General features: G+C 40.1%; 1 protein-coding gene across 5 annotated transcripts in view; it reads right to left on the bottom strand.

The window, feature by feature from the left end:
- Positions 1–1,768: 1,768 nt before the first annotated feature.
- Positions 1,769–26,785, bottom strand: part of PLD5 (phospholipase D family member 5) — a 254,942-nt gene continuing 229,925 nt past the window's right edge. For all 5 annotated transcript variants that reach the window (XM_054021547.1, XM_054021542.1, XM_054021543.1 and 2 more), the window contains 4 exons: positions 22,655–22,794; positions 20,030–20,195; positions 11,835–11,949; positions 1,769–3,744 (listed from right to left, as the gene is read on the bottom strand). In XM_054021547.1, coding sequence (XP_053877522.1) covers positions 3,518–3,744; positions 11,835–11,949; positions 20,030–20,195; positions 22,655–22,794 — 648 coding nt within the window. In that variant the 3' untranslated portion in view covers positions 1,769–3,517. The remainder of the gene's footprint in view (positions 3,745–11,834; positions 11,950–20,029; positions 20,196–22,654; positions 22,795–26,785) is intronic.

The raw sequence follows: 26,785 nt of genomic DNA, 5'->3' as shown, positions 1-26,785 counted from the left end.
CATGGGACTTGTATTCAAGCAGGCTCTAAGAGTAGCCATGGAAACTTCCTCATGCTCCACTGGGTTATTTAAGGTTTATGCACCCTCTATCTACCTCCTATATAATCCCATTTGCTAAATCTGCAGTAGGAAAGAAGTGTGTATAGGAGGCAGAAAAGGGCTGTGACAGGCCAGATCACTTATTTCCTATGTAGGATGTTAGAGAGACAAAGTGGCTGAAGTAATATCTTTTATTGAACCAATTTCTGTTGGTGAAAGAGACAAGCTTTCAAGTGTCACAGAGCTCTTCCTCAGGTCTGGGAAAGGCACTCAGCCTATCACAGCTAAATACCAGGTGGAACAGATTGTTACGGAATTAACACATGTTGCAAGAGACCATTCAAGGAGGGTTTCAATAAAGATACTGGATTTATGGCTCATTACAACAATCTGTAATCCACTAACCTTCCTTTGTCCTATGATTGAAGAGGTGTTAACTGCCCACTTCACCTTGAATGATCTCTTTCACCAACAGAAATTGGTCCTCATCCACCTTTGTTTCTCTAATATCCTGGGACTAGCCGGGCTACAACACTGCAAAGAAATATGCAAAGTAGTTGTGTATCTGCCATTGCATGTGTCTGGATTTACTTCACCCTCAATCTTGAAGGAACTGCCATGGTATTGTTGCTTCTGATTGGAGTCTGATATTGGGGGAATGCAGATTTTGAATATCCCAAAAATCAGGAATATTTTGATTTGGGATTTGCATTATCTCATAATAAAGATGGGTCAATTTGTGAAATTTGGATCCAAAGCTGGGGTGGCATTTAAAACACCCCAAAGTTCAGGTGTGTTCCTATACAAGGCTTTGATTTGGGCCCAGCTCTTGGCAACAGTTTTGTCTTTTTGTGACTCTATCACTATGTACTGAATTCTAAACATTCACAATATGCAGGTCTTTTTTAGCAAGCTGTTTTTATGCTTCAGTATTAAACGCAAGATCTTAGCAGGGTTTCACAAGAGAAATAGTTAAATAAAACCTTGTGCATGAATAAGGCACTAGTAAATGTTTGCAGCAAACAACAATTACAGTCTATATTCTTTAAGAATAAAACCGATCTCTTTAGAAAAACCTTTGTAATATGACAGAGTTACCAATGCCAGTTAGAAGGAAGTTAGAGAAAGTGCATCTTCTGGATCCTGTTTGAGAGGTCTGTGAGAAACTACTACATGCAAATTCCTATAGTAGTTCGAAAACATGCCATGCAGTGGTGGTGCTCTACAGAGCTAAAGCAAAAGGAAACAGTGGTTCTGATCTCAAATGAACCAGTGCAAATTAACTTTAATGGAGTTACTTCATATTTACTTTGGCGTAACTGAGATCAGAACCTGGTCCACTGCATTTGATCTATTTGAACTATAATAGTACTAACCCAGAAAGAATGATTGGTTATTATCCCCTTTGATGTGTTCTAAAAACTAATAAGATTTCTTTTAAACTCCATATCCTCTTTTTTAAATCCAAGGATGCACTTTATCTTTTGGCTAACATACCATACAAAAGCCTTCTGCACTTCTTTGGAGCTGCCGTCATTTGAAACAGCTATATTAAAATCATTAGTACATATTTTATACCAAATGAAATTTGTGCCTGCCAGTCTAATTGTAGAATGGCTGACTACTATTTACTGATAAAAATTATTTAAAAATAAACCCTTCTGTTCATAAATCAGATGGTTCATAAAAACACAGTATAGTTAAAAAAAAAAAACACACTGTACTTTGATGTATTAGTTCTACTCTGGATGACTGAAGTACACAAATTTGTTCTTCTAGCCCATGGGAATCCACTTATACCATAATGGACCAGTAAGCAATTGTGACTCTACTGCTCCAAAAAATCTATCAGATAAAACTACTGCATCTATGTCATTCATTTGGTATCAGAATTATAAGGTCAGTGGCAACCCAACAATGACATGAAATCACTTTCTCCTTTGACAAAGTTTTGCTCCATTGACATTTTCCATTATCTGTATAAAATGTACTAAAAATTCAATGCATTCCTAGTATCAACAATGCAAGGAAGGGAAATATATCAGTGGTTAATAATTTTTATCTTTTTATGTGCTATTGCTAGCAGAAGCTATAACTGCAAACTCTGGAATTTTTGGCTCTTGTGCCTTTATGTAAGGACTTAATATTAAGTTTATCCCAAGACACATGATTGAAAGCTATTCACCTCTAGAGCTTCTCTTGGTCTTTCAGTGACATTTTGCAAATAAACGGATCTGATTTAAAAAAATGATCTTCAACTTTGAATATACTGGATGAAATTCATTGCTGGTATAATTATTGAAGTCATTGAGGCATGAAGTTACACCAGAGATGAATCTGTCCCAATTTCTTTTATAGTTATAAAAAACATGCAAGAGATTGAATGACCTATTTTGACACAAAAACACCATTTCACAAAAGGATACTTTTTTGTTTGTTTGTTCATTTTGTTTTTAAATTAACAAAGCAAAGTTTGCCAGGTGAGAAATCAACTAGAACAAAACTGAAAATTTTCACTAAAGTTATTGTACAGCTTTGCACAGCCCTTTACCTTTTTCAAAAAGTAGCATTTAAGGGTTTGGTTTTTTCCCCAAACAATGATGCTACACAAAATTGCTGCCTCACTCTTGAGAAATACTTCAAATTGGGAAAATCACATTGTACAGCTGACAAGAAAAGACAGCCCTTGATCTTTATAATAGATTTTTATAATAAAACATCCTCAGAATCCAGGAATTTCAAAATTAAAGAGACATTGGTATAACAAGGAATAACCATTGATGGTAGAGGGAATTAAAATTAATAATTTTTTTTGAAGTGTGTTAGGTAAGAGGTTTGGGGGGGAGAGGTTATAGTGAAAGTTGTTTGGACAAAAGAAAATGTATGTTATTATTAGGAGATGACAAGGAAGCTGACAGCTAGCTTTAATACATTTTGAGGATGGTGTGAAAATGTAATTAGATGTTGATATCAAACTATCTGTTCAAAATTATCAAAATCTGCTTGGATGGCCATATACTTGGAGGGAATGATTTACATAGGAGAATACTTGCTTAAACTTGTATCTTTTGCATGGGGGAAGTCTGTCCTCCATTATGTATCAATAGCAGCTGATCTTAGAATGACATGTCATAGCTCAATTTTCAGTTCTGCCTCAAGGTTCTGCCTAGCCAGGATGGGAGGTACGAAAAGTTCTAAAATTGAAGGAGAGGAATCAAAGTATGCTTTTAAATTCAAATATGAAAAATCAATGTCAAAGCATAAATGACATTCAGTGTCAGAAGTAACAAATTTAAAAGTCGTAAATAATTCAATATAGAGAGTATAGTTTAGAGAACATTTTATATGTGTGCTTTTTCCCAAAAAAAAAAAAAAAAAATTTTTTTTTTGCCTTTTTGTAGTCTTATCTGTAAATATGAAATAGGCTTACAGCAGCCCCGATGTATTTCTTCATTCATCATACAGTAAAATAGTCTTTTTAATTCATGGCAGTCTTATTTGCCACTGCTTTGTTAAGTTTGTAGTTTAAGCAGTTTGGGATTTTTGTTGGTTGCAAACTTTTGGCATAGTGTGAATACCAGTCCCTTTCAAACACGGCTTTAAGTTGCTTAACGATGCTTGTGTTGTTCCCCATGTCTTCTTGGTTGATAACGAGGCCAGCTCCCGCGTTTTGAGTAAAAGCATTTCCCACCCAGTCAAAATTACCTATAAATAAATGAAAAGAATATATAATGAGACTGCAACATAAAAAAAGCCAATTTCTCAAGGGCAATCCAACAGAATACAGTATTTCTTCCCACTGCTACCCCCACTCTCTAGAACAATTGCAGGAATATATGTATTTTCTATGACAGCTCAGGAAAAAATTACTTATCTAAAGTACACCAATTCATTTCTGCATTTTTGTCACTTTTGCTGAGTCTGAAAGCCAAAACAGGTATTTTACTGTTCTCAAGATTGAAGTCCCTCTCCCCTGACAGAGATTCCACAACCTAAGCAATTTGTTCCAGTGTTTAACTACCCTGAGGCAACGTCTACACTACCCGCCTGAATCGGCAGGTAGAAATCAATCTCTTGGGGATCGAATTATCGCGTTTCGTCGGGATGCTACATTCGATCCCCAAATTGACGCTTGCACTCCACCAGGGGAGGTAGGAGTAAGCGCCGTCGATGGGGGAGCCGCGGAGGTTGATTTGCCGCTGTCCTCACAGCGGGGTAAGTCGGCTCCGATACGTCAAATTCAGCTATGCTATTTGCGTATCTTAAATTGACCCCCCCCCCCCCCCCCCCCGTAGTGAGGACGTAGCCTGAGAGTGAGGAATTCCAAAACAGACTGCCAAGAGTTACAAAGGGATCTCACAAAACTAACACTTTCTCATTCACTTTCTCAACACCATTCATGATTTTATGGACCTTTATCATATCCTCCCTTAGTCGTCTGTTTTCCAGTTAAGAATTACTTAACTGCTTTGGATTTAACTATCTTGAATTATTTTGTATCAGCTGCAGACTTTGCCACATCACGGTTAGACCTTTTTTCCAGATCATTTATGAATATGTTGAACAGCACTGGTCCCAAAACAGATCGCTGGGGGGACACTACTATTTACCTCCCTCCATTCTGACAACTGACCGTTTATTCCTATTATTTGTTTCTTGTCTTTTAACCAGTTACTGATCCATGATCTTCTTATCCCATGACTGCTTACCTTGCTTAAGAGCCTTTGGTGAGGGACCTTGCCAAAGGCTTCCTTAAAGTCCAAGTACACTATATTCATTGGAGCACCCTTGTCCACATGTTTGTTGATCCCCTCAAAGAATTCTGATACATTTGTGCGGGATGATTTCTCTTTACAAAAGCTGTGTTGACTCTTCTCCAAGAAATCATGTTCATCTATGTGTCTGATAATTATGTTCTTTACAATAATGTCAACCAATTTGCCTCGTACTGAAGTTAGGCTTATCGGCCTGTAATTGCCAGGATTGCATCTGGAGTCCTTTTAATAAATTCACCTTACATTAGCTATCCTCCAGTCATCTGGTACAGAAGCTGATTTAAGTGATAGGTTACATATCACAGTTGTTAGTTCTGCGATTTCATATTTGAGTTCCTTCAGAACCCTTGGGTGAATACCATCTGGTCCTGGTGATTTATTACTATTTAATTTATCAGTTTGTTCCCAAATCTCCTCTACTGACACCTCAATCTGGGACAGTTCCTCAGATTTGTCACCTGAAAAGAATGTCTCAGGTGTGGGAATCTCCCTCACATCCTCTGCAGTAAAGACCGATGCAAAGAATTAATTTAGCTTCTCCGCAATGGCCTTGTGTTCCTTGAGTGCTCCTTCAGCAACTCAATCATCCAGTGGCCCCACTGATTGTTTGGCAGGCTTTCTGCTACTGCTGTGCTTAAAAACTCCTTTCATTGCATAGAAGAGTCAGTGATTAGCATTTATCTTTACTGTGTGTGAGTGCACATATGCTATGACTGAATTCGGGGTAAATTAATGTCAGACTATGCCAGTACATCTAATCCTTAACTGCACAATCAACCTTCATTTGTTTAAAGTCAATGAAAGAACAAAAGTAGCATGATCATCTCTGTGATTACACTGCTCTACAGCCAAAATGCTTCTGAAATAAATGTAGTCAAACTTTACTAATTCTGGGTCACTGAGAATGAAAATGATGCTCAAAATTGTTGATTGGCTCTAGTTTTCAAGATATGCTATTGGGTCAGTATATACGACCCTTGACTTGGGAATGGGGGAGGATAAGTGAGTTATAAAGGGAAGGGATCTCAATTTAAACCAGAAATGACTAAAATACATCTTTGACTGGATCTATGAATAAATCTATGACTGGGTTCGGACAGTACTTGCTTTTTAGGCAAAACAATGAATGGTGCAATCTGAAGTTGGTATTGTGTCATACATGATATGAATTGCATCATGTTATTCCTAGAAGTCATGGATGATGCAATTATAACGAATATACATCACTCTGCTGATCAAATTGCCCTATATCAGCTCTAGAAATCATACAGTGTCGTGCTCTGTTATTTGTCAGTGTTTGATTTTGCAAAGGGACACATTTCTGTTTAGCCAAAGTGAGCAGAGATGCCTCGTACTTGTGTGAACAGTGCAGATAACTTCTGCTGTGTTTGTGGTGAAGTGACTTTTGTATCACAAAAGTGCAGTATAACCACTATGGTTAAGAAAGCCTATCACCTTTATTTTGGCTGCAAAATTGGAGATCAGGACAAGAGGTGGGACCCATACATATGTGCAACATTTGTGCAACAAATCTTCGCCAGTGGTTGAACAGGAAAAGGAAATCTATGCCTTTTGCAGTGCCAATGATTTGGAGAGAGCCAACAGATCATACCAGCAATTGTTACTTCTGCATGGTGCCTCCAGTTGGGAAAGGTGTGTCAAAGAAGAAAAAGTGGACTGTGCATTATCCAAACATTCCATCAGCTATACGCCCAGTACCCCACGGAGAAGGACTGCCGGTTCCTGATGCACCAGAATCATTCTCACTTGAGTCAGACGAGGAAGAGGAAGAGGATGAAACTTCTGGTCCTAAACCATCAATGTCACAGGACCCACATTTTCTCCCATCCTCCTCCTCTGAACCACACCTCATAACACAAGGTGAACTGAATGACCTTGTCAGGGATTTGGAACTACCCAAGAGTAAGGCAGAGCTGCTGGGCTCCAGACTACAGCAGTGGAATCTCCTGGCAGGTGATGTGATGTTAGGGTTTCCATATTCCGTGACCGTCAAAAGGATCTTGTCCCATTCTTCTTCATGGAAGGTGATCTTGTAGCCTGCAACAACATCGATGGTGTGATGGCAGCCCTCAACATCGTTCACGATCCAGATGAGTGGAGACTGTTCATTGATTCATCGAAGACGAGTCTTAAAACTGTTTTACTGCACAATGGCAATGTTTTGCCATCAATTCCAGTTGGTCATGCAGTCCATATGAAAGAAACCTACGACAACATGAAACAACTTTTGAGGTGCATAAACTATGACCAACATCAGTGGCAGCTTTGTGGCGATTTGAAGGTTGTTGCTCTCTGCCGACTGGATACACAAAGTACTGCTGTTTTCTCTGCGAATGGGATAGTCGTGCAAGAGATTCCCACTACATCAAGAAAGATTGGCCACTCCGACAATCATTGGAACCTGGGAGGAAAAGTGTTCAGCATCTACCACTTGTTGAATCAAGGAAGATTTTCTTACCACCCTTACACATCAAGCTGGGTCTGATGAAGAACTTTGTCAAGGCCATTGACAAAACACAAGCAGCTTTCAAGTACCTCCATGGAAAATTTCCAAGGTTAAGTGAAGCTAAGATAAAGGAAGGTGTCTTTGTTGGTCCTCAGATTCGTGAACTTCTTCCAGATGATGCATTTGACCATGCACTGCGTGGCAAGGAAAAGACGGCATGGAAAGCCTTCCAGTTAGTGGCAATAAATTTTCTTGGAAACAACAAGGCAGACAACTACAGGTTGTTGGTGGAAAACCTCCTCAAGGCATACAAAAGCCTTGGTTGCAACATGTCACTAAAGATACATTTTTTGCACTCTCATCTAGATTTTTTTCCACCAAACTGCGGAGCAGTGAGCGACGAGCACGGCAAGCGATTTCACCAGGACATTGCAACAATGGAGAAACGCTATTAGGGCAAATGTAGCCCATCAATGCTTGCAGACTATTGCTGGACAGTGACGAGAGATGCTCCATTTAATGAATACAAGAGACAAGCCAAGAAGTGCCGAGTAGACACTGAATAGGACTAAACTATGTACATAATAGTTTTTTGCCTTTTGTTCCATAATACATTTTATTTATATAACCCTTTTGCTGATTTTTAAAGTGTTACATAAACAGGACAGGTGAAATATCATGTAAAGCAACCATAAACACATGAAAAGACCTAGGTTTACAATTTATGATTAAAACTCTACCATCTACAAAATATACATATACATAAAATGTAAAAACTTAAATATCTTAGAAACAGTAGCCAATCAGTTGTTTTAATTGTCATATTTGAATTCAGCACATCAAAATACATAATAAATAGCACATTTTATCTCTGAAGCAGACGACTTCTCAAAAATTGTAGACCAGTGTTATGTGCTGTTAATTGGTTCAAGTAAGACTTGATTTTTATCACCATGATTTACTATCTACACTGTTTGAAAACCATCATATTATTATTCATTCTCGGTGTAGAACCAAGTACTGGGCTAGGTTCTCTACAAACAGGTAGGAAGATAGTGTCCATATCTGAATAGCCTAAAATCTAAGAAGACAACAGACAGAAGAGGAGGATGAGGGAAAGGCGAACTCTTGAAAAGCAATGTAGCTGAAGGATGTTAAACATGCATCTTGGTTCATTATTTCTGTATATTTTGTTTTGTTTATCATTTTGTATATGTTAAGGGAGTGGGGATGGATGGAGTGAAGAAGTGTGTTTTCAGGAAGGATGGAGGAATTTTGGATTGGGTCTGGGAGGAAGTTCCAGGTGTGTGGAGCAGCAGAGGAGGAGGTCCGGAGAAGGATATAGGAGTTTAGGAGCTGCTGTACTGGATTACATCAGTGGTCTATCTAGAATCCAGACAAGTATCTTTTCTCTGATAATGGCCAGTACGAGGAAGATGCAAGAATTTTGAAGTGGGCAATTATGGAATAATTTGTCCATAAAGGAAGTTTCTTCCTTATCCTTCAGTTAGAGGATGGCTCATGCCCTGAAGCATGAAGGTTTATATCCCTTCCACACTTTTGCTTTTTGCTTTTTTCTAAATCCTATCAGTTGTAACTACAAATGGATGCAATGGTGTAGTTAGTTGGGTGGCTTGAGAAGAGTGAAGGGGGTGAAGACAGTGGAAAGAAATACCAGAGTGGTAGAAGACGGAGCCATGTTATATAGGACCTTCAGTGCATGGAGCTGAAATTTGATCCAGGGATCTGAAGAGCGATTGGACATGGTCAGAGATGCAGAAAAGAGTGATGATTTAGGGGACATCATTTTGGACAGTTTGAAGAGGGTAAGAAAGGTGTGCAAGAGGCCAGAGAGGAAGCGACTGCAGTACTCAAGGTGAGACATAATAAAGATCTAGAGAGGGCTTTGGTAATGAGAGCAATGGGTGTATTTTGCTGATGTTACACTGAAAGCAACAGAATTTAGTGACATTACAAATGTGAGGGGAGAAGGTGAAGATACAGAACACAGGATATTTTAGCAGCAAAGAGGCCTGTGGCACCTTATAGACTAACAGACGTATCGGAGCATGAGCTTTTGTGGGTGAATACCACTTCTTTGGATGCATGTCAGGACTCTTTGCTACTTTTACAGATCCAGACTAACACGGCTACCCCGCTGATACAGGATATTTTACATGATGAAGAATTTATGATGAAACATGTTTATAACACAACATCAGTTCTTTTGACCCTCAGCTATGGTCTTGTAACTGTGACCATTTTAAAGAAGGCACACTACACACTGGCCCAAAGCTTCAATTCAGTGTACAGTCCAAGCAAATGGGTTGTATGCTCAGGAGCTCTTCAGGGGCTACAGCTTCATCGAAGAGGTGAAGCGGAGGAGCCATCGCAATGTCTGCACTCCTCACCTGTGTGAGGGGAATGGTTGCTGGATCTCTCATTAGAACCCCAAATCCCTGGTGTGGTGGCTTCACACAGGTAGTGCCCACAGTGATAGGATCTCTGCTGCAGACAGGGGCTGGACACCCCAATTCCTACCTTACCCTGCCCAGTGGAAATGAACCAGTTTTGCTGCAAGTAGGTTCCTCCATGTGTGAGGAAATGAGGATCGATACTGTACATTTTGCCTTTGAATGGACTATATCCGACTAGCAGTTCACAACACACTTTTGTAAACAACATATGTAGAAATAACCTCATCTTGCTGTCCACAAATCCCTGATAATGCTAACCCATGGAGAAAAACCAAATGACCTTTGTGAAAAGGTCAAAATAATTTATTCCAGCTCCAGACAGGTGACACTGATCTTTGCGTTTTCATTTAATTTTAAATAACGTACATTGAGAATCCATCACCAAAAGGACCCTGAGTGCTGTATATAGACATAAATCCTTGAATTGAAAAAAATTAATTTAATCATTTAATTTAGTTTAATCATCCTTGGCACATCAACAGGTCCACAGCAGCTATACCTGACCCCAGGCCTTTTGTACAAAAAGGTAAATGGAAATAGGGAGAATGGTAATGTTTATGCTCACCCAAACAGAAGGGAATGAGCTCTGGAAAGAGGTATAGGATGGTAGATCAGGCCCTTCTATTCACCCTTACTTATAATACAAGAACAAGGGGACAGTCAATAAAACTGAAAGTCAGAAAACTTACAACTACTAAAAGGATACACTTTTTTCACAAAACACATAAGTAATCTGTGGAAATCATTATCACAAAATGTTAGTGGGGCCAAAAGCTTAGCAGGATTTAAAAAAGAGTGAATGCTTATATGATAATGAGAATAGATGGAATTATAAGAGTAAGGATTTTAAAAATGAAAGGAAATAAACTAAGTGTTTTATAAAGGATATAAACCTTCATGATTGAATGGGTATTTCAAAGAAATTTTCCCGAAGGGGTATATTGTTCCATGAATGTCTATTGCGGGGTTTTCTGATCTTTCCTCTGAAGTACGAGCAGCTGGTATTGGCCACTGTCAGAGTCCATAGGATACTGGACTAGATGGACTGCTGCTTGGTTTGGGTATGGCAATTTGTACGTATTTATAACTCAGAGATGTGTATCCTTAGGAAGGGACTTAACAGGCAGGGCCCTGCATCAAGTCTGGCCCAGGCAGGATTTTGGATGTCAAGCTAGGCCAAATTAGTTGATGTTGAGCTTCAGGAGATGAGTCGACTACAAACTGCCTGAATGAGAAAGAAACGTCACTGATCTTCCCCTTTCTCAGTTCAGCTACTTGAGCTGTGCTCTGCATTTTTAGGCAGTGAGGAAACTGTCTACGAATTAAAAAGTAATAGATTTTTATTCATGAAACTTTAATAAACCCAAGAATGAAAATTTCCATCCTAAATAGGTTATAGTGCTTGCTTTTGCTTCAAGTTTCCAAAGGGTAGTTTTACTACTCCATTTAATAAATATTTTATTTAAAACGAACGTTTACACTTAGCTGTATATAGACATTGTTTAAATATGCACTTACCCTATTGACAACGCCTTCAGATTATGAACCAAAACATATGCAGTATAATGCAGGTATTCTGAAATCAAGCACTATAGTATGCAGGCTGTGTCCCTGGGGTAAACTGCAAAGGATGAATAGAGTGGCAGCTTGTCTTATACTTATGAAGATACCCCAAACGTAGTGATGACATGGCAAATTGTGAGGCTAGTCAGTCTCCATAGAAATTAGAGATTGACAAGATCTATTAGACCATCCAATCTATTCCCAAACCAATGCAGGACTGTTCCATGAAGTACATTCTATAGTTGCTTTTTCAGTCTACTCTTAATAATTTAAAACACTACCACTTCCCCTGGGAAACAATCCATTGGAAAGAAGGAATTCAAGTCCTCTACCCCAGCACTGACAAACAGCTTTATATTGAAAATAGGAATTTTCCACTTAATGTCCAATCTTCAAAGACACTGAATGGGGTTTTTAGCTACTTAATACCCTGCTTACAATCGCTATTTCAGACTTTGGGCTCCAAAGCTATAATGTACTCATCAGAACTGACTGGGATGTGAGTTTACTTACCAATATAAGCAGCTCCATCAGTCACCATATATTTATTCCGGTTTAATTTGGGAAGGGAAGTATTCTTTTGTTCTTTGAGAAAGCAAGCATTCTCCTCTTCAAGATCAAAAAATTTCTGCAGTCAAGAAAAAAAGACAATCAGGTTAATGAAAGTTCCTCTCCACACCTTTGCAGAAGAAGAAACAGAAAAATTACAACCCACCCCCTATTTTAAACTGAGAATGAGTTAGTATACAACAACTCGCTTCGGTTTATATAGGAGATTGTTTCATTCTTGTAAAACTCTACACTGTACTTTATACCCAATCTGTTGTTCTCGATACCACATACGTCTTGGTAGCCAGTAGAAAAATTAACATATACAAAATGTGTGGCTATGGTATAATAGCAGCAATGCAATGGCATGTAAAAAAAGGCAATACAATGAACACAAAATCCATCCTTTTCTACAAGATGAGAGCCAGAAATTTGTTTAATTCTCATTTCCTCATTCATCAAGGGGCACTGGAATTTGAAGTCAGCCTCAGGATACAGGTTGTCAGGCATGCCAATAAACTGAATCAATATTTTTATCTTATGTTTCGTAGTTTATAAAAGGCAATGTGCTCATTTCAGTAACTTCTTAAGATTAAATCTGTAATTTGCAATAAGGGAGAATGTCTGAAAGGGTTAGTTTTATGGAAGTACCACAAGTGCTTTCTATTTTAATCTAGCTGAATATCAAACATAATGAAATCTGCAATACTCCATTAGATGCATTATTTGTGTTCCATAAAGTAAACCGATAGCTGGCCCAAAACTCCAAAAGCAGCCCAAGGGAAAAGTACCATTACACACAGGAAATAACTCCTGTTTGGGCTGGAAACATTCAGTTCACACAGAGATGATAGCAGCTTTTTCTATAAATGCTGACTCACAAAGTCCCACAGATAAAGGTAATTTATAGTGACATGGCATCCCCAGTATCAGAGGGGTAGCTGTGTTAGTCTGAATCTGTAAAAAGCAACAGAGAGTCCTGTGGTACCTTTAAGACTAACAGAAGTATTGGGAGCATAAGCTTTCGTGGGTAAGAACCTCACTTCTTCAGATGCCTTGCATCTGTGAGGTTCTTACCCATGAAAGCTTATGCTCCCAATACTTCTGTTAGTCTTAAAGGTGCCACAGGACCCTCTATGGCATCCCCAGTTTTCCTGGGAACTGCACTAACTACTGTACACAGGAAGACATGGTCCTCACTCCAAAGAGTTTACAGCTAAGAAAAGATGCAACAAGATGGGTGTACCAAAGAACTGGAGTGACCAGAAGTAACAGTGATAGAAACACATGATCATATAGACTTGCTATGCCCACATCCGTTTTTTTCTTTTTTAACTGTAGCAAATAAATGAAACTAGTATCAATAATCCCTACTTTCCATTTACCTAACCATTAACAGCTGGTAATTTTATCTATCCAGGTTCTTAGATGACTCTCATCAGTACAATGTCTAGACATCCCACTAGCATGAATGCATTTTATCCTTCAAACACATCTGCAAGGTATCATCATCCCTATTTTACAGATGGAGAACTCAGGCATAGGGCAGATTAAACAATTTATACAAAGTCATAGACTTTTTGTGTGGTCTGTAGCCAAACTCAGCCTCAAAGTTGGGTTTCCCAAAGCCTAGCCCACTGCTCTGTCCACTACACTATCCTTCCTACTATCCCTTATAAGCCTCATGGTAGAAACAGGCTTTCCAGAAGGCTCTGAAAGAGGTCAGAGAATTAACTTTGTGGAAGAGTTAAGTTATATTTACTCAACTTTAGTAACTAAAATAACATTTGATTTTTACATATAGTACTGCAGAGGCAGCACCAAAGTGTGAGAATGAACTGGATCCATTCTGGCTAATGTTCTAATAAAATAATTAAGTTGCAATTGCATGGTCCAGTTCTGCTCTCATTTACAGCTATTCGGTAATACTATTGTCAATGACCTTGTAGAGGTACATATAACTCAGAACAGAAGTTGGCCTGCAGAATCTTTATTCCTTGTGATGATCCTGAGAAGGGAAGGGCCGAGTTTGACTGTCACAATTCAGATCTAGAATCTAGAAAAAGAACCCTTGTTACTTGTAAACTAGCAAAATATATGGCTCCCATGAAGACTTTATAGGACCTGATCCAAAGCCCACTGAAAACAATGGGTGTCTTTCCACTGACATTAATGAGTTTTGGATCAGGCCCATAGAGAGGGGAGCGCATTTTACATTAGTCTGGATGTAAAATGTTGTATCTAGAACAGTTAAAACCACTTTCATGGAAATCTTTTTCTTAGGATAGCACATACTGCAAAATTTATTGTGCAAACTGTAATGTAAATATCTCTAGTACATTAAAAACTGCGAGAACACATGCTCAAATAGATAGACTTGGCTTCAATAAATAGGTAGCTTTGGATGAGAGGCAAATAGCTATTTTTAGCCCACTCTGCCAAGAATTTTTCTATCTCCGCCCCCACCCCTCAAAGCTGCAAAATCTTCTTGGTTACATCTGTATGTCTTTCTTTGTATTTCATAAAAAAAAAGTGAACGGGTTTTTGTACTGAATTTATTTACTATACATACTGAGTGACTTGAGCCAAAATTACACACGTAGCTACTAATCAACATGGTACGTCATACCAAAAATGTGCACTCCCTTCTGAATACACAGTATCAGGAACACCTGGATTGTACCCCCAGTGATAAGCGGATGGCCATGAATACTTTCATGGAAAAAAGAAAAGAGAATCAATAAGCAAAACAGTTCATTTGAAATAAGATTGCTGCTCTGTAGTATTTATATGTGTGCTGCATTCATACAAAGAACCATCCCTCCATAGGTTACAAATGGAATCAGTCTGGGTAGAGTCATCAAGTCAGAGTTTAAGGACAGAAGGGTCACCGGCACCACCAGACACCCACACACTAAACCCAACAACTGAAATTAGACCAAAGTAGCACAGCCCTCAGTAGACTAAGCTATTTATGTGCCACAGGGAGAAAATAGGAGGGACAGAGGTGCACAATGCTCGAGGCTCCGACAATGACAAAGAAATTAGTGAGATGTAGTCAGGTAATCATGGCAAGTGACCTTCACCCACACACTGCAGAAGGCAGCTACCCCCCCGCACCTCAGGTTCACTGCCAATCTGTTCCGGGGGGGAAATTCCTTCCCAACCCCACATTTGGCGATCAGTTAGACCCTGAGCATGTGTGCAAGCGCCAATCAGCCAAGCACCTGATAAAGAGAATGCTTGGTGCCACCTCAGAGCTAACAGCCAGATTAAGATCCCTAGAAGTCACAATAGATTTCACCAGAAGATACAGATGAAGAAAATATTTGAATGCTTCAAATAATGATCATGAAGTCCTCTGCATAATAAAGGATGTTGCAATTAGCTGCCAAATGAACCTTTAAAGATGATACCTGAAGCCGGGATCTGACCAGCTATAGAAGATACTTCAGCAATATTTGTATCGAGCAAGGTTCTAGAAATTATCTGCCATACTTCATTATAGTATGAAGTGTAGTTGTAGCTGTGTCGGTCCCGGGATATTAGAGAAACAAGGTGGGTGAAGAAATATCTTTTACTGGATCAAAGAGAGATGAGAGAGACAAGCTTTTGAGCCACACATGTCTGAGAAAGAAGATGGTCAAATAAAAGATATTACCTCACCCACCATGTCTCTCTAGTACTTCAATATGACAATAATAAAGCAGTATCCAATATCTTTGGTTCTTTCAAGGAGTCTTTTAGGTAGATAGATTCGGGGACAAATACAGGACACAAGAGGTTATACTGGCTATGGCCAGGCCTGATACAGATCAAATCAAACCTTAATTTCTTCAGACCAAGAAAGTGGTCAACTAACGTTAACTGTGGAGGTACACATGTAGTAAAAGGATTGAGAGGCAGAGTTAGAGTGATACACTCTATAGGGCCAATTCACACTTTGGCCAGAGAATGATTTGGTTCTGAACTGTTCTAAGATATTCTGAAGAAGAATCCACTAGAGAATTCCTTCGCAACCTCAAATGGTAAGGAAGCAGAGATGATGGTTAGAAAGTTTCAGCAATCTTTGAGGGGCAGGCAAGGTCATTTTGGGATGAGATCATTGAGATGGGGGTACTTCCCGGCCAAGAGAATAAAGGAGGGTTTGATGCTGACAGTGTCTATCCTGGTGGAAACAGAGTTGATACTGAGCAACTTGTGTCTGTACCATACTGTCTCTACTTCACCACCTCCATGGGAGGGGAAGCTGCATCTTTGGAGTCCATAGGCTGATGGAACTGCTTTGAGCTTTTGGGTTAAAAAACAAAACACGCCCACGTTCCCCCCCTCCTTGAAAAAAAAAACAAAAAACAAACAAAAAAAACAGGCTTGGGTTTTTCTTTGCACAACAAAGGAGGAGCTGAGTGGGAGAGCAGCCATAATAACTCTTTAACTGATACAATCTTGGCCCAAGATGGTGCATTTATCAACGTATATAGACATATCCTGTGTTAACACCTTTTAATGCTCCTAAGGTCTGCACATCCCATTATGTGAACACAAGTGCTATTGTAAAGACGATTTCATGAAGAAAAGCAAATGACAAGATCTGAATGCCTGGTAATTTTGTTTTGCTTTTTGTTTCCTTGCATAGTTATGTTACTTAAGGTAAAATTACCCGGCCTCTTATCACATGCAAATTGTGGGCTCTTCCTGAGATCAGCCTTGAAGGTAATATCTTAATGCCAAATTACTAATATATTTTCAGCCCAATGTCCAGACTGGCTGAATTGGACAAAACTTGTATTAGGCAACTTGTGTAGCATCACAGGCAGGGTTGGAAACTGTGAACCCAGCAGGACAAATATAGATGTCTTGAAAATGTAATGTGTACTTCAAGCAAAGCAGATAACTCATTAACTCTTTGACATGCTGGCTATGGTTCGCAGAATCTCTCTCCTCTCACAAAAGCAATAATGCAACTGGAACTTTGTTATTGAAACAAGTCAGTTGTCCAAAGGCATTCAGTACCACACACTAAATCCTCCAGTGTACACCTTCAGTGAAAGCATTGCATTAGTAATGCTCTATTTGGAGCTGAGGAGGCATTTCTCCTTTAAAGAGTTTATAGCTTTAAAAATAAAAATGTTGCCACCTGAGATTAAATCTCCTCATTGTTGTTCATCCAAAAGGTGAATTTTTGTCTACATTTGGGAAAATTATATTTGGCCATTTTTGCATTATTTGGGGATTAGGAAAAGATTTTATTATGCTTCACTCTGTTAGACAATTACCATGGGCTAGATCCATGAAGGGACTTGGATGTGACAATACATTTTTCTGGGCACCTTTCCACACAGTGGAATCTACAGCCCAAGTTAGGTGCCTAGGCTCCCTCTACGATGCATGTGGAAAGCTAAGCGTCTAAGGATTGGATCCACAAAATCTAAATGCTGAGCAGGGAGCTGTTTAAGCTAGCCAGCAGGAAATAGTGAGGAGAGGGGTGTGGCCTAAAGCCATCCCCTCAAGGAGACTTAGGGCAGGTCTTCACTATGGTGGGGTCGACCTAAGATACGCAACTTCAGCTACGTGAATAGCGTAGCTGAAGTTGCATATTTTAGGTCGACTTACCTGGCTGTGAGGACGGCGGCGAGTCGACCGCTGCCACGCCGCCGTCGACTCCACTTCCGCCTCTTGCCGCGGTGGATTTCCAGAGTCGACAGCAGAGCCATCGGGGATCGATTTTATCACGTCTTCACTAGACACGATAAGTCAATCCCCAATAGATCGATTGCTACCCGCCGATCCGGCGGGTAGTGAAGACGTGCCCTAAGGCTGTATTAGCCTTCCTAAGAAAGAGAGGAAATATACTAGCACAGGAACTATGCTGTGTATAATTAACAAACACTGTACACTATTCTGTGCTCTAATTGTTCAGAAAAAAAGTAATTACCTACATTTTCCCTCAAGTACTTAGTGGCTGAGCACTGGAAAAGATAGCATTTAAAAGAATTGTATTAATAAGGTTCCACAAACAACATTACTGATACTAATTGCATGTGTCTCATAGACCTGGAGGCTGTTAACTAACATTAGCTCCTAGGAACTTCTACTCTCCCAATGGTTCAGCCTTTTTCTTAACTTTGCTACTATTGTCAGGAGGGTTGCTGTGACAGCAGGGTGTGGCTCAATAATGGAATTATTATGCTATTTAGTTTTAAAAGACTTTTTGACGAGAGGCGTATCAATTGTATGTCCCGAGGAAGAAATGTATTCAGTTGGGACCTGAAAGAAGAGGATGGAGGCAATGCAGATTGGGATGGGAATTGCAGCCATTGATGACTAATGCCTGAACTGATCTTGGAGAACTTTATTTTACTTTTCTCTTTAGTTTTTATTTTATTTACATTATTTAACAGCTTTACCTGAGGAATAGAAGGAGGGGATGGAAGTAGAGCAAGGAGTGGAGAAAACTTAAGTTGTGGAAAGTTAAGGATGGACATAAAAAAGAGAATGGAGGAAGACTGATGCCATGAAGGCAGGAAGGCTCTGCCTCGGACAGGTGACTTGGGTCTATGTAATTCACACAGGAGCCATATGAACACCATACCAAACCCGTCTTGGAACTGAAAACAGTCCTTGTGCCAAAAGGCCAAAGCTCTCATTTGCTCCAACTTCCTTCTGCATGTTTAAAACTCAGGGGTAACTTCTCCCTATGGTTTAAGGGGAATTCAAAATAATGGGAGCTGTGCTAACTGTGTTAACTGTTCCCAAAACATATAAAGTCTGACATTGGTATATTCAGACCTCACAGGGAAAATGGATCTAGTATTGGTTGGCTTTATTTCCTGAGTGTAAAAGTACATACATTCAGTGATGTATGTAACCAGGCTTCCATAGCAGCTATTAGTCTAATTAACAATAACCATCTTATGTGAATTATTGAAAAAAAAATCAGAACCTCAGCAGATAATTTTTCTCAAATGGGATGGGTGCCTCAGAGGACTGTTTTTTTACTTCCAGTATCTTTCACTGAATTTCATAAATACCTTAATTCATGAACAACTATGTCAAATTTAGTGCAACATCAATCATAACTCTACCCGCTTCTGTGAAGTGCAGCACATGTGGTGTTAAATACTTCTTTATACACTGCATGTGCAATGTGGCCAAGAAATAGTTGTTCTGCATTCATAACTTTGAATGAACTGCATAATGTCCATGTAAAATCTGCATTTATTTTATTTACTGTGATAAAGAGGAAGAAGGCGCTAGTGTATTTGACAGTCAGATCACATTATTCCACAATCAGATAAGCAGTCCAGTGATGGCACATTCTCTTCAATTTAAACAAGACATAAAACTGTGACTCATTTGGTTACGTTTCTCCAGGAGAGACCAGATTTAGTGTTCTGAACACAGGACTGGGAGCCAGGATCTCCTGAATCCTAACCCTGGCTGTGACACATGGAGTCATGGGCCAGTCATTTAACTTTCCTTCCTACTGATCTACCTCACAGGGGGTAGTGTTAGGACTGGTTAGTGTTTGTAAAGTGCTCTGAAGATTAAAAACACACACTATGTAAGTGATAAGTATTACTATCTTCCTCAGTTTGGTTTAGCAGAACAGTGCCACTGTACTAACAAATAACAGAGAGAGTCCCTGTCCCCAGGAACTTGCATTATATGATTATAGCACGTAAGTTGTTACCACTGCCATGTGAGATCCAAATTCTGCACAATTGTTACCAAAACTGAAGAGCATTCAGTAATCAACACAGTAAAATGAAAGGAATTGTTACAAAAGAGGACCAAATTCAAACTTGTAAAGGTTTGTAACACATCACTGAAATCTATCTAGTAACTTGGCCACAATGATCATAAATTACAGTGAACACCATGCAGGGTAATACAAAATATTTCACTTGCAGAAGGGAACTGAATTGGGGTTAATGATGCATTTACCTTTGCTACTGGTTCATTAAAGTCTATTGCAGTCAAGAGTTGTGCGTACACCAGGGCTAAATTTGGCCCCAAATTATGCATTTCACGTGGTTTTCAATGAAACTTTAAGGTTTCCACAGTAACACAGATAATCTTAATATACTTATCGTTGGTATATTTTTGTGTACTGAAAACGTCTTAGACTTATTCTGAACCATATGGTGTATACTTACAACTTTTAAACTACAGCTGGGAACCTCAGTGCAAATAGCTTTAAGAGATGAAACAAAGTTAAATGTAAGGGGATCAGTGTCTTTTGAGAAACTTATGAGGAGCCGGACTTTAATACTTCGTAACACTAGTGCTTCTCTTATCTTCCCATCCAAATATGGCCAGTACCTGTGGAGAAAGCACACAATACATTCAGGGAAAAAGCAATCAATTAGATTTTTACCAAGGCAGACCTAGCCCCACTAGGGAAAACTAAACAAAACATGAACAGCATTTGTCTGCAGTCTAGGGAATCAAACTGACATGGCAGGAAGAGCTGTGCTAGACTCTTACCACTGTGTCACCTTGCTTCACACAAAACCAACCAATCCTGGGGGCAGGGAGACCCTATTGGCCTGTGTGAGTGAATATGCCCGAGCTCTTCCCCGGGTAGATGGTCGCAGAGCTGCCCCTGTGGATGCAAAGACTCATGCAAAATGAACTTCTAGTCCTCCCACACCCAGCGGAGTGATGCACATGTCTTCAACAGTGTTAAAGCAGACTGGAACAGGAAGTGCAGCTCTCGCAATTCCGAAGTAGAGAGGGAGCTATCAGAAAGCACTGCTTAACCAAGCCAGAGAGAGAGCGAGAACTTCTCTCAGTTTTAAGCAGAAGGAGCTATCAACGTCTTACTTTTTAAAGCCCTGATTGTCAGCCTCTCCCCCATTCTGGGACCTCAGGCCTAGGACTATAATAATCTCAAGAAGTTCCTGCCGGGGGGTGGGGGAAGAAGAGGAAGAGAGATACCCCAGAGCAGGGTCCCTATATTCTTTGGGTGGGACGGGAGTTTGCTCACATGAGGGCTCTGTCTCTCCCCAACCGTCACTGTCCAATTGCTGGGGAGTCAGTGAATTCTTACCCAAATATGACAGCTGACTCTGTGGCACTATTCCTACTGTCCTTGGCCCAGAGCACTCAACATGGGTCTAGAGATCCCACTCCTGGAGAAGGAGCAGGCCAGGAGCAAGAGAGTCTGGCAAGAAACCCAAGGGAGATGTGCAGCTCACTTCTACCATCAATCTAAGGAGATTGCCAAAGGAACTCCTTTAATGGGAGCTGGAGGACAATGCCGGTGGGGAAGCTATGGCAGTGCATCAAGTTTAAAGCCAAGCTGCCAGTAAAACTGTAAGGGACCTCTCTGTGTAGATCAGGGGTCGGCAACGTTTGGCACGCGGCTTGCCAGGTAAGCACCCTAGCGGGCTGGGCCAGTTTATTTACCTGCTGCCGTGGCAGGTTCGGCTGATCGCGGCCCCCACTGGCCGCGGTTCGCCGTCCCAGGCCAATGGGGGCGTCGGGAAGCTGCGGCCAGCACATCCCTCGACCCGCGCTGCCCCACACAACCCCCATTGGACCAGGACGGTGAACTGCGGTGAGTGGGGGCCGCGATCGGCCAAACCTGCCGCGTCAGCAGGTAAATAAACTGGCCCAGCCCGCTAGGGTGCTTACCCTGGCGAGCCGTGTGCCGAATGTTGCCGACCCCTGGTGTAGATGGTCCTGTGTCTCGAGTGGATCTTCCCCTCAAATCCACATGGATCTCTGGATTAATCAGGCTAGGGGGACAGATCAGCTGGTTCCTCTATAGAGCGGGGAAAATCCTTGCCTCCTCCCTAACAGAGCAACACTATAATTAAAGTTATAAAAGATCTATTCCATTTTAAACCACTAGTATAGCTTTAGACAGTAACTTTCTCCAAAAATGTTCTTGTGGGTCTCAAATTTCTCACATCCGGTTTTGTAAGGGTTACACATAACCCTTTTTTCCCCCCAATTATGCAAGGGTGAAAAAAGGCATAAATATAGATTTTCAAAAGAGCCAGCAGCCAACAGCTATCATTATGGCACCTGAATTAAGTGGCCAGATTTCCAAAAGGCTCAGCTCCCAGCACCTGCCTTTGAGAGCAATGAGAGCTACTGGATACTTGGCAGTTCTCAATTTAACCACTTATTCAGCTCCAACTGGCGGGAGGGGAGCTGAATAATTTTATTAAGATTTGGATCCAGTTGTAGGTCCTGAGCACTTTTGAAAATCTAGGCCAAAAATACATTGTGCATAAACTTTTTTGACTTTTTTTGCTATGAGCTAGCTATAATGTAATATGGCTGGAAGTGCAATCTGTGCTGAGTTTGAAAAGATCTGTTTTTTAACATAAAATTATGACAGCTTCCATACTGTCCTTCAATATGTTCTCTCTCTCTTTCACACACACAGACACTATCTGGTATTCATAGAGTGCCAATAGCCATTGTATCTAGGTGCTGAATACAGTAACATAAGAAACAAAAGTGAGCTCTACTGTTGTTTTCCTGGGTCTCAGTCACTTGTAGATGGTCAGACTAGACACATTCTGATCTCCTTCCAATAGGGGGATCCACAGCTTAGAACCCAGAACTTAGGAATTCCATCTTAGGTCCCAATTGTGCTCCCAGTTAAGTCAATGGTAGAACTCTCATTGATTTCAATGAGAGCAGAATTGGGCCCTAAGAAATTGATCCATAACAAGTAACTAAATGCCTGGTGATTTATTTTCACTAGCAAGAGCTTTCTCTCATTGCAGCAATGTGCTAATACATTGTGGACACTCACTAACCTTTTAGCATTTGTGTCAAAGACAATAGGGAGGTAATCCATGACAGCTATATAAACAAACTGTTTGGCATCATCTATAACATTGTAGATAGCTTCAATATCCAAGACTCGGTCTTTTGGACAAAAGAGTTTGGGAGAATTCTGTGAAGACAAAAAGTCTAATGTTACACTTAAATTAAAAAAGAGGTGTTTTTTTGTCATCTTGATGTGAGATTTGCAAATAAAATTACAAAACATAGTGGAGAATATTAACCACTGGTATGTTAAACTATACAGCTGTAATTTCAAAGGTACGAACAGGAAACTTGGAAATGGCAGAGATGCTTAATGACTTCTTTGTTTCGGTCTTCACAGAGAAGTCTGAAGGAATGCCTAACACAGTGAATGCTAATGGGAAGGGGGTAGGTTTAGCAGATAAAATAAAAAAAGAACAAGTTAAAAATCACTTAGAAAAGTTAGATGCCTGCAAGTCACTAGGGCCTGATGAAATGCATCCTAGAATATTCAAAGACCTAATAGAGGAGGTCTCTGAGCCTCTAGCTATTATCTTTGGAAAATCATGGGAGACGGGAGAGATTCCAGAAGACTGGAAAAGGGCAAATATAGTGCCCGTCTATAAAAAGGGAAATAAAAACAACCCAGGAAACTACAGACCAGTTAGTTTAACTTCTGTGCCCGGGAAGATAATGGAGCAAGTAATTAAGGAAATCATCTGCAAACACTTGGAAGGTGGTAAGGTAATAGGGAATAGCCAGCATGGATTTGTAAAGAACAAATCATGTCAAACCAATCTGATAGCTTTCTTTGATAGGATAACGAGCCTTGTGGATAAGGGAGAAGCTGTGGATGTGGGTATACCTAGACTTTAGTAAGGCATTTGATACGGTCTCGCATGATATTCTTATCGATAAACTAGGCAAATACAATTTAGATGGGGCTACTATAAGGTGGGTGAATAACTGGATGGATAACCGTACTCAGAGAGTTGTTATTAATGGTTCCCAATCCTGCTGGAAAGGCATAACAAGTGGGGTTCCGCAGGGGGCTGTTTTGGGACCGGCTCTGTTCAATATCTTCATTAACGACTTAGATATTGGCATAGAAAGTACGCTTATTAAGTTTGCGGATAATACCAAACTGAGAGGGATTGCAACTGCTTTGGAGGACAGGGTCATAATTCAGAATGATCTGGACAAATTGGAGACATGGTCTGAGTTAAACAGGATGAAGTTTAACAAAGACAAATGCAAAGTGCTCCACTTAGGAAGAAAAAATCAGTTTCACACATACAGAATGGGAAGAGACTGTCTAGGAAGGAGTACGGCAGAAAGGGATCTAGGGGTTATAGTAGACCACAAGCTAAATATGAGTCAACAGTGTGATGCTGCTGCAAAAAAAGCAAACATGATTCTGGGATGTATTAACAGGTATGTTGTGAGCAAGACACAAGAAGTCATTCTTCTGCTCTACTCTGCTCTGGTTAGGCCTCAGCTGGAGTATTGTGTCCAGTTCTGGGCACCGCATTTCAAGAAAGATGTGGAGAAACTGGAGAGGGTCCAGAGAAGAGCAACAAGAATGATTAAAGGTCTTGAGAACATGACCTATGAAGGAAGGCTGAAAGAACTGGGTTTGTTTAGTTTGGAAAAGAGAAGACTGAGAGGGGACATGATAGCAGTTTCAGGTATCTAAAAGGGAGGATACTCATAAGGAGGAAGGAGAAAACTTGTTCACCTTAGCCTCTAAGGACAGAACAAGAAGCAATGGGCTTAAACTGCAGCAAGGGAGGTCTAGGTTGGACATTAGGAAAAAGTTCCTAACTGTCAGGGTGGTTAAACATTGGAATAAATTGCCTAGGGAGGTTGTGGAATCTCCATCTCTGGAGATATTTAAGAGTAGGTTAGATAAATGTCTATCAGGGATGGTCTAGACAGTATTTGGTCCTGCCATGCGGGCAGGGGACTGGACTCGATGACCTCTTGAGGTCCCTTCCAGTCCTAGAATCTATGAATCTATGACGCGGGAATCAGATATCTAATTGCTGTTTGAGCATTATACAGAATTATAGTTGTATAGGAAGATTTCCAAAGGGGTCAATCGTAAAAATAGCCATTGCTATCAAAGAAGCTCTACTTGAGAGGAAGGTGTTACATGATACATCACAGGATTTTGCTTTAAAGATTCACAATACTGGTTACATTACAAAGTAGTAGATGTATCCAGGCCACAACACTAACAGGGCACATCATTCATAAATATTATGAATTAGTGTTTATGACCTTAACCTATTTACTGTTTTATTCAAGGTAACATATTGCTATGAAAATCACAGTCTGTGAAAGATACTGCTTCTCTGTAAGGGTCTGACCTTTAAAACCTCCCTCATTCATGTTGTCTACAAATCACTCTCATCAGGCATTGGTTAGACAAGTGGTGAACACGCTAAACTCTTTAATTTGTTACCTCATCTTCCTACCTTCCCCCACTCTCTTTGTCTGCTTTGTCCACATGTTGCACCCTGACAACTAATCTACTGTGGTCTCTTTGGTATAGAGGCTTTCTTCTTTATTTGTCAGTACAGTAACTAGCACAATGGGGCCCTGATCCTTGATTGGTGTTCCTAAGTGTTATTTTAATAATAAAAAAAACATAATAGAGTAATTAAGATCACTGGCAGTTCAGAGTATCCAAGCTGTCCCAGGATTGAGCCCTGAATTCTCAGAAAAAGCAACTGCATTTTCTTTTGTCTCTCTCAGCCACTCAGCAAGACTGTACTGTTGCTAAGCAACTGTACCATGAGGATTCCTGAATGGAGAATCATTGATTTACTGTGATGTTCATATCTTACACAGCAAGAAAGACTGGAAGAGAAGAATTTTTAAGACAATTAATTTAGATTCAGGAAGCAAGGTAAAAAATAAAAAATATAACGTAGGTGATTTATTTTTATTATCTGAATCTGTTTTCTCAGCATACGGTATACACAATTTGATTTACTCCAAAGATAACAGACTATTCTCTCTCTAGAAATGCTCAGGGGTACAAGTTAACAGCAAAAAGACAAACTAGCTACAGAATCCAGAGCTGCTGCAGTCTCTCTTGGAAGCAGTTTGATAACTATTGTTGATCCAGAGGCATTTTGAATACAGGGTAAATTGGCAGAGTAAAGTTAATAGACTTGCCTACCATGTTCATTTTCCACAGGAGAGGATATAGAAGGGCAAGGGACTTGTTGGCCTTCCTATATTCCCATCATTAGCACAGTTGCGGAAAAAACATTATAAAACTATCACTAACATTCACGTCAGCGCACAGATATGAAATGCAAATTGTCCATTACGACATTATGTTAACATAATTACAGGAGAGACATATAAATACATTTCTGACCAACTGTGGTCATTAAAGATCCCAGGGCATTTTCTTTCAGGATTAGGATTGCTGCCCTGGCCAAATTCCAGCTTGGATAACTAGATACTAATAGCAAACGTCTCTGTGTCCTTTCAACTGGCTATAGAATTCTTCTGCAGTTCCTTTCTTAGACACTTAGACAATGCTGCCCGGTGTGAGAAATGATATATTGAAAATCCTGTTTTCAAGAAGGGAAGAATCTGGTTTTGGAAACTGTTTCTTTCTGTCCTTCTCATTCCCACTTCCTGGATAACCTTGTGGTATAGGAAAAAAAGAAAACAAGGAAAAGAAGATTTATCAGGAGAAACTGCAGCACAGTGGATGGGGGAGCAAAGGAAGATGAGGTGGGTGTAGAACTACCCTTCCATGGTTCAAGTCAGAACTAGATGGTAAGTATCAATCAGTATCAATTATGGAGCCTTACTGAGTAAATTGAAGCACAATATCCACTGTAGGTCTGGTGATATATAATTGCCCTGTAGGCCCTACACATTCTGTCTCCAACCAGGAGGAATGCTGGTATGATACAGCGGCTGGGCGCGTTGGAGCGGATTTGCTCCTGGGAGAGGGGAGAGTCACTGATGGGTTAAGGATTGCAGCATGAGGATGTCCTCTCTTCTTTCATGCATGCGTTTATCAAAAGGACTTGTTTGGAAATGGTTGGTGTCACTTTCACTCACTACCATGCTAAATGTGGTATGAAAGGTATCTTTCCCCACACACT

This window comes from Malaclemys terrapin, chromosome 3 (assembly GCF_027887155.1).
Source record: "Malaclemys terrapin pileata isolate rMalTer1 chromosome 3, rMalTer1.hap1, whole genome shotgun sequence".
NCBI lineage: Eukaryota > Metazoa > Chordata > Testudines > Emydidae > Malaclemys > Malaclemys terrapin.
The sequence above is the reverse complement of the archived record's forward strand: the minus strand, read 5'-3'. Positions and strand labels throughout refer to the sequence as shown.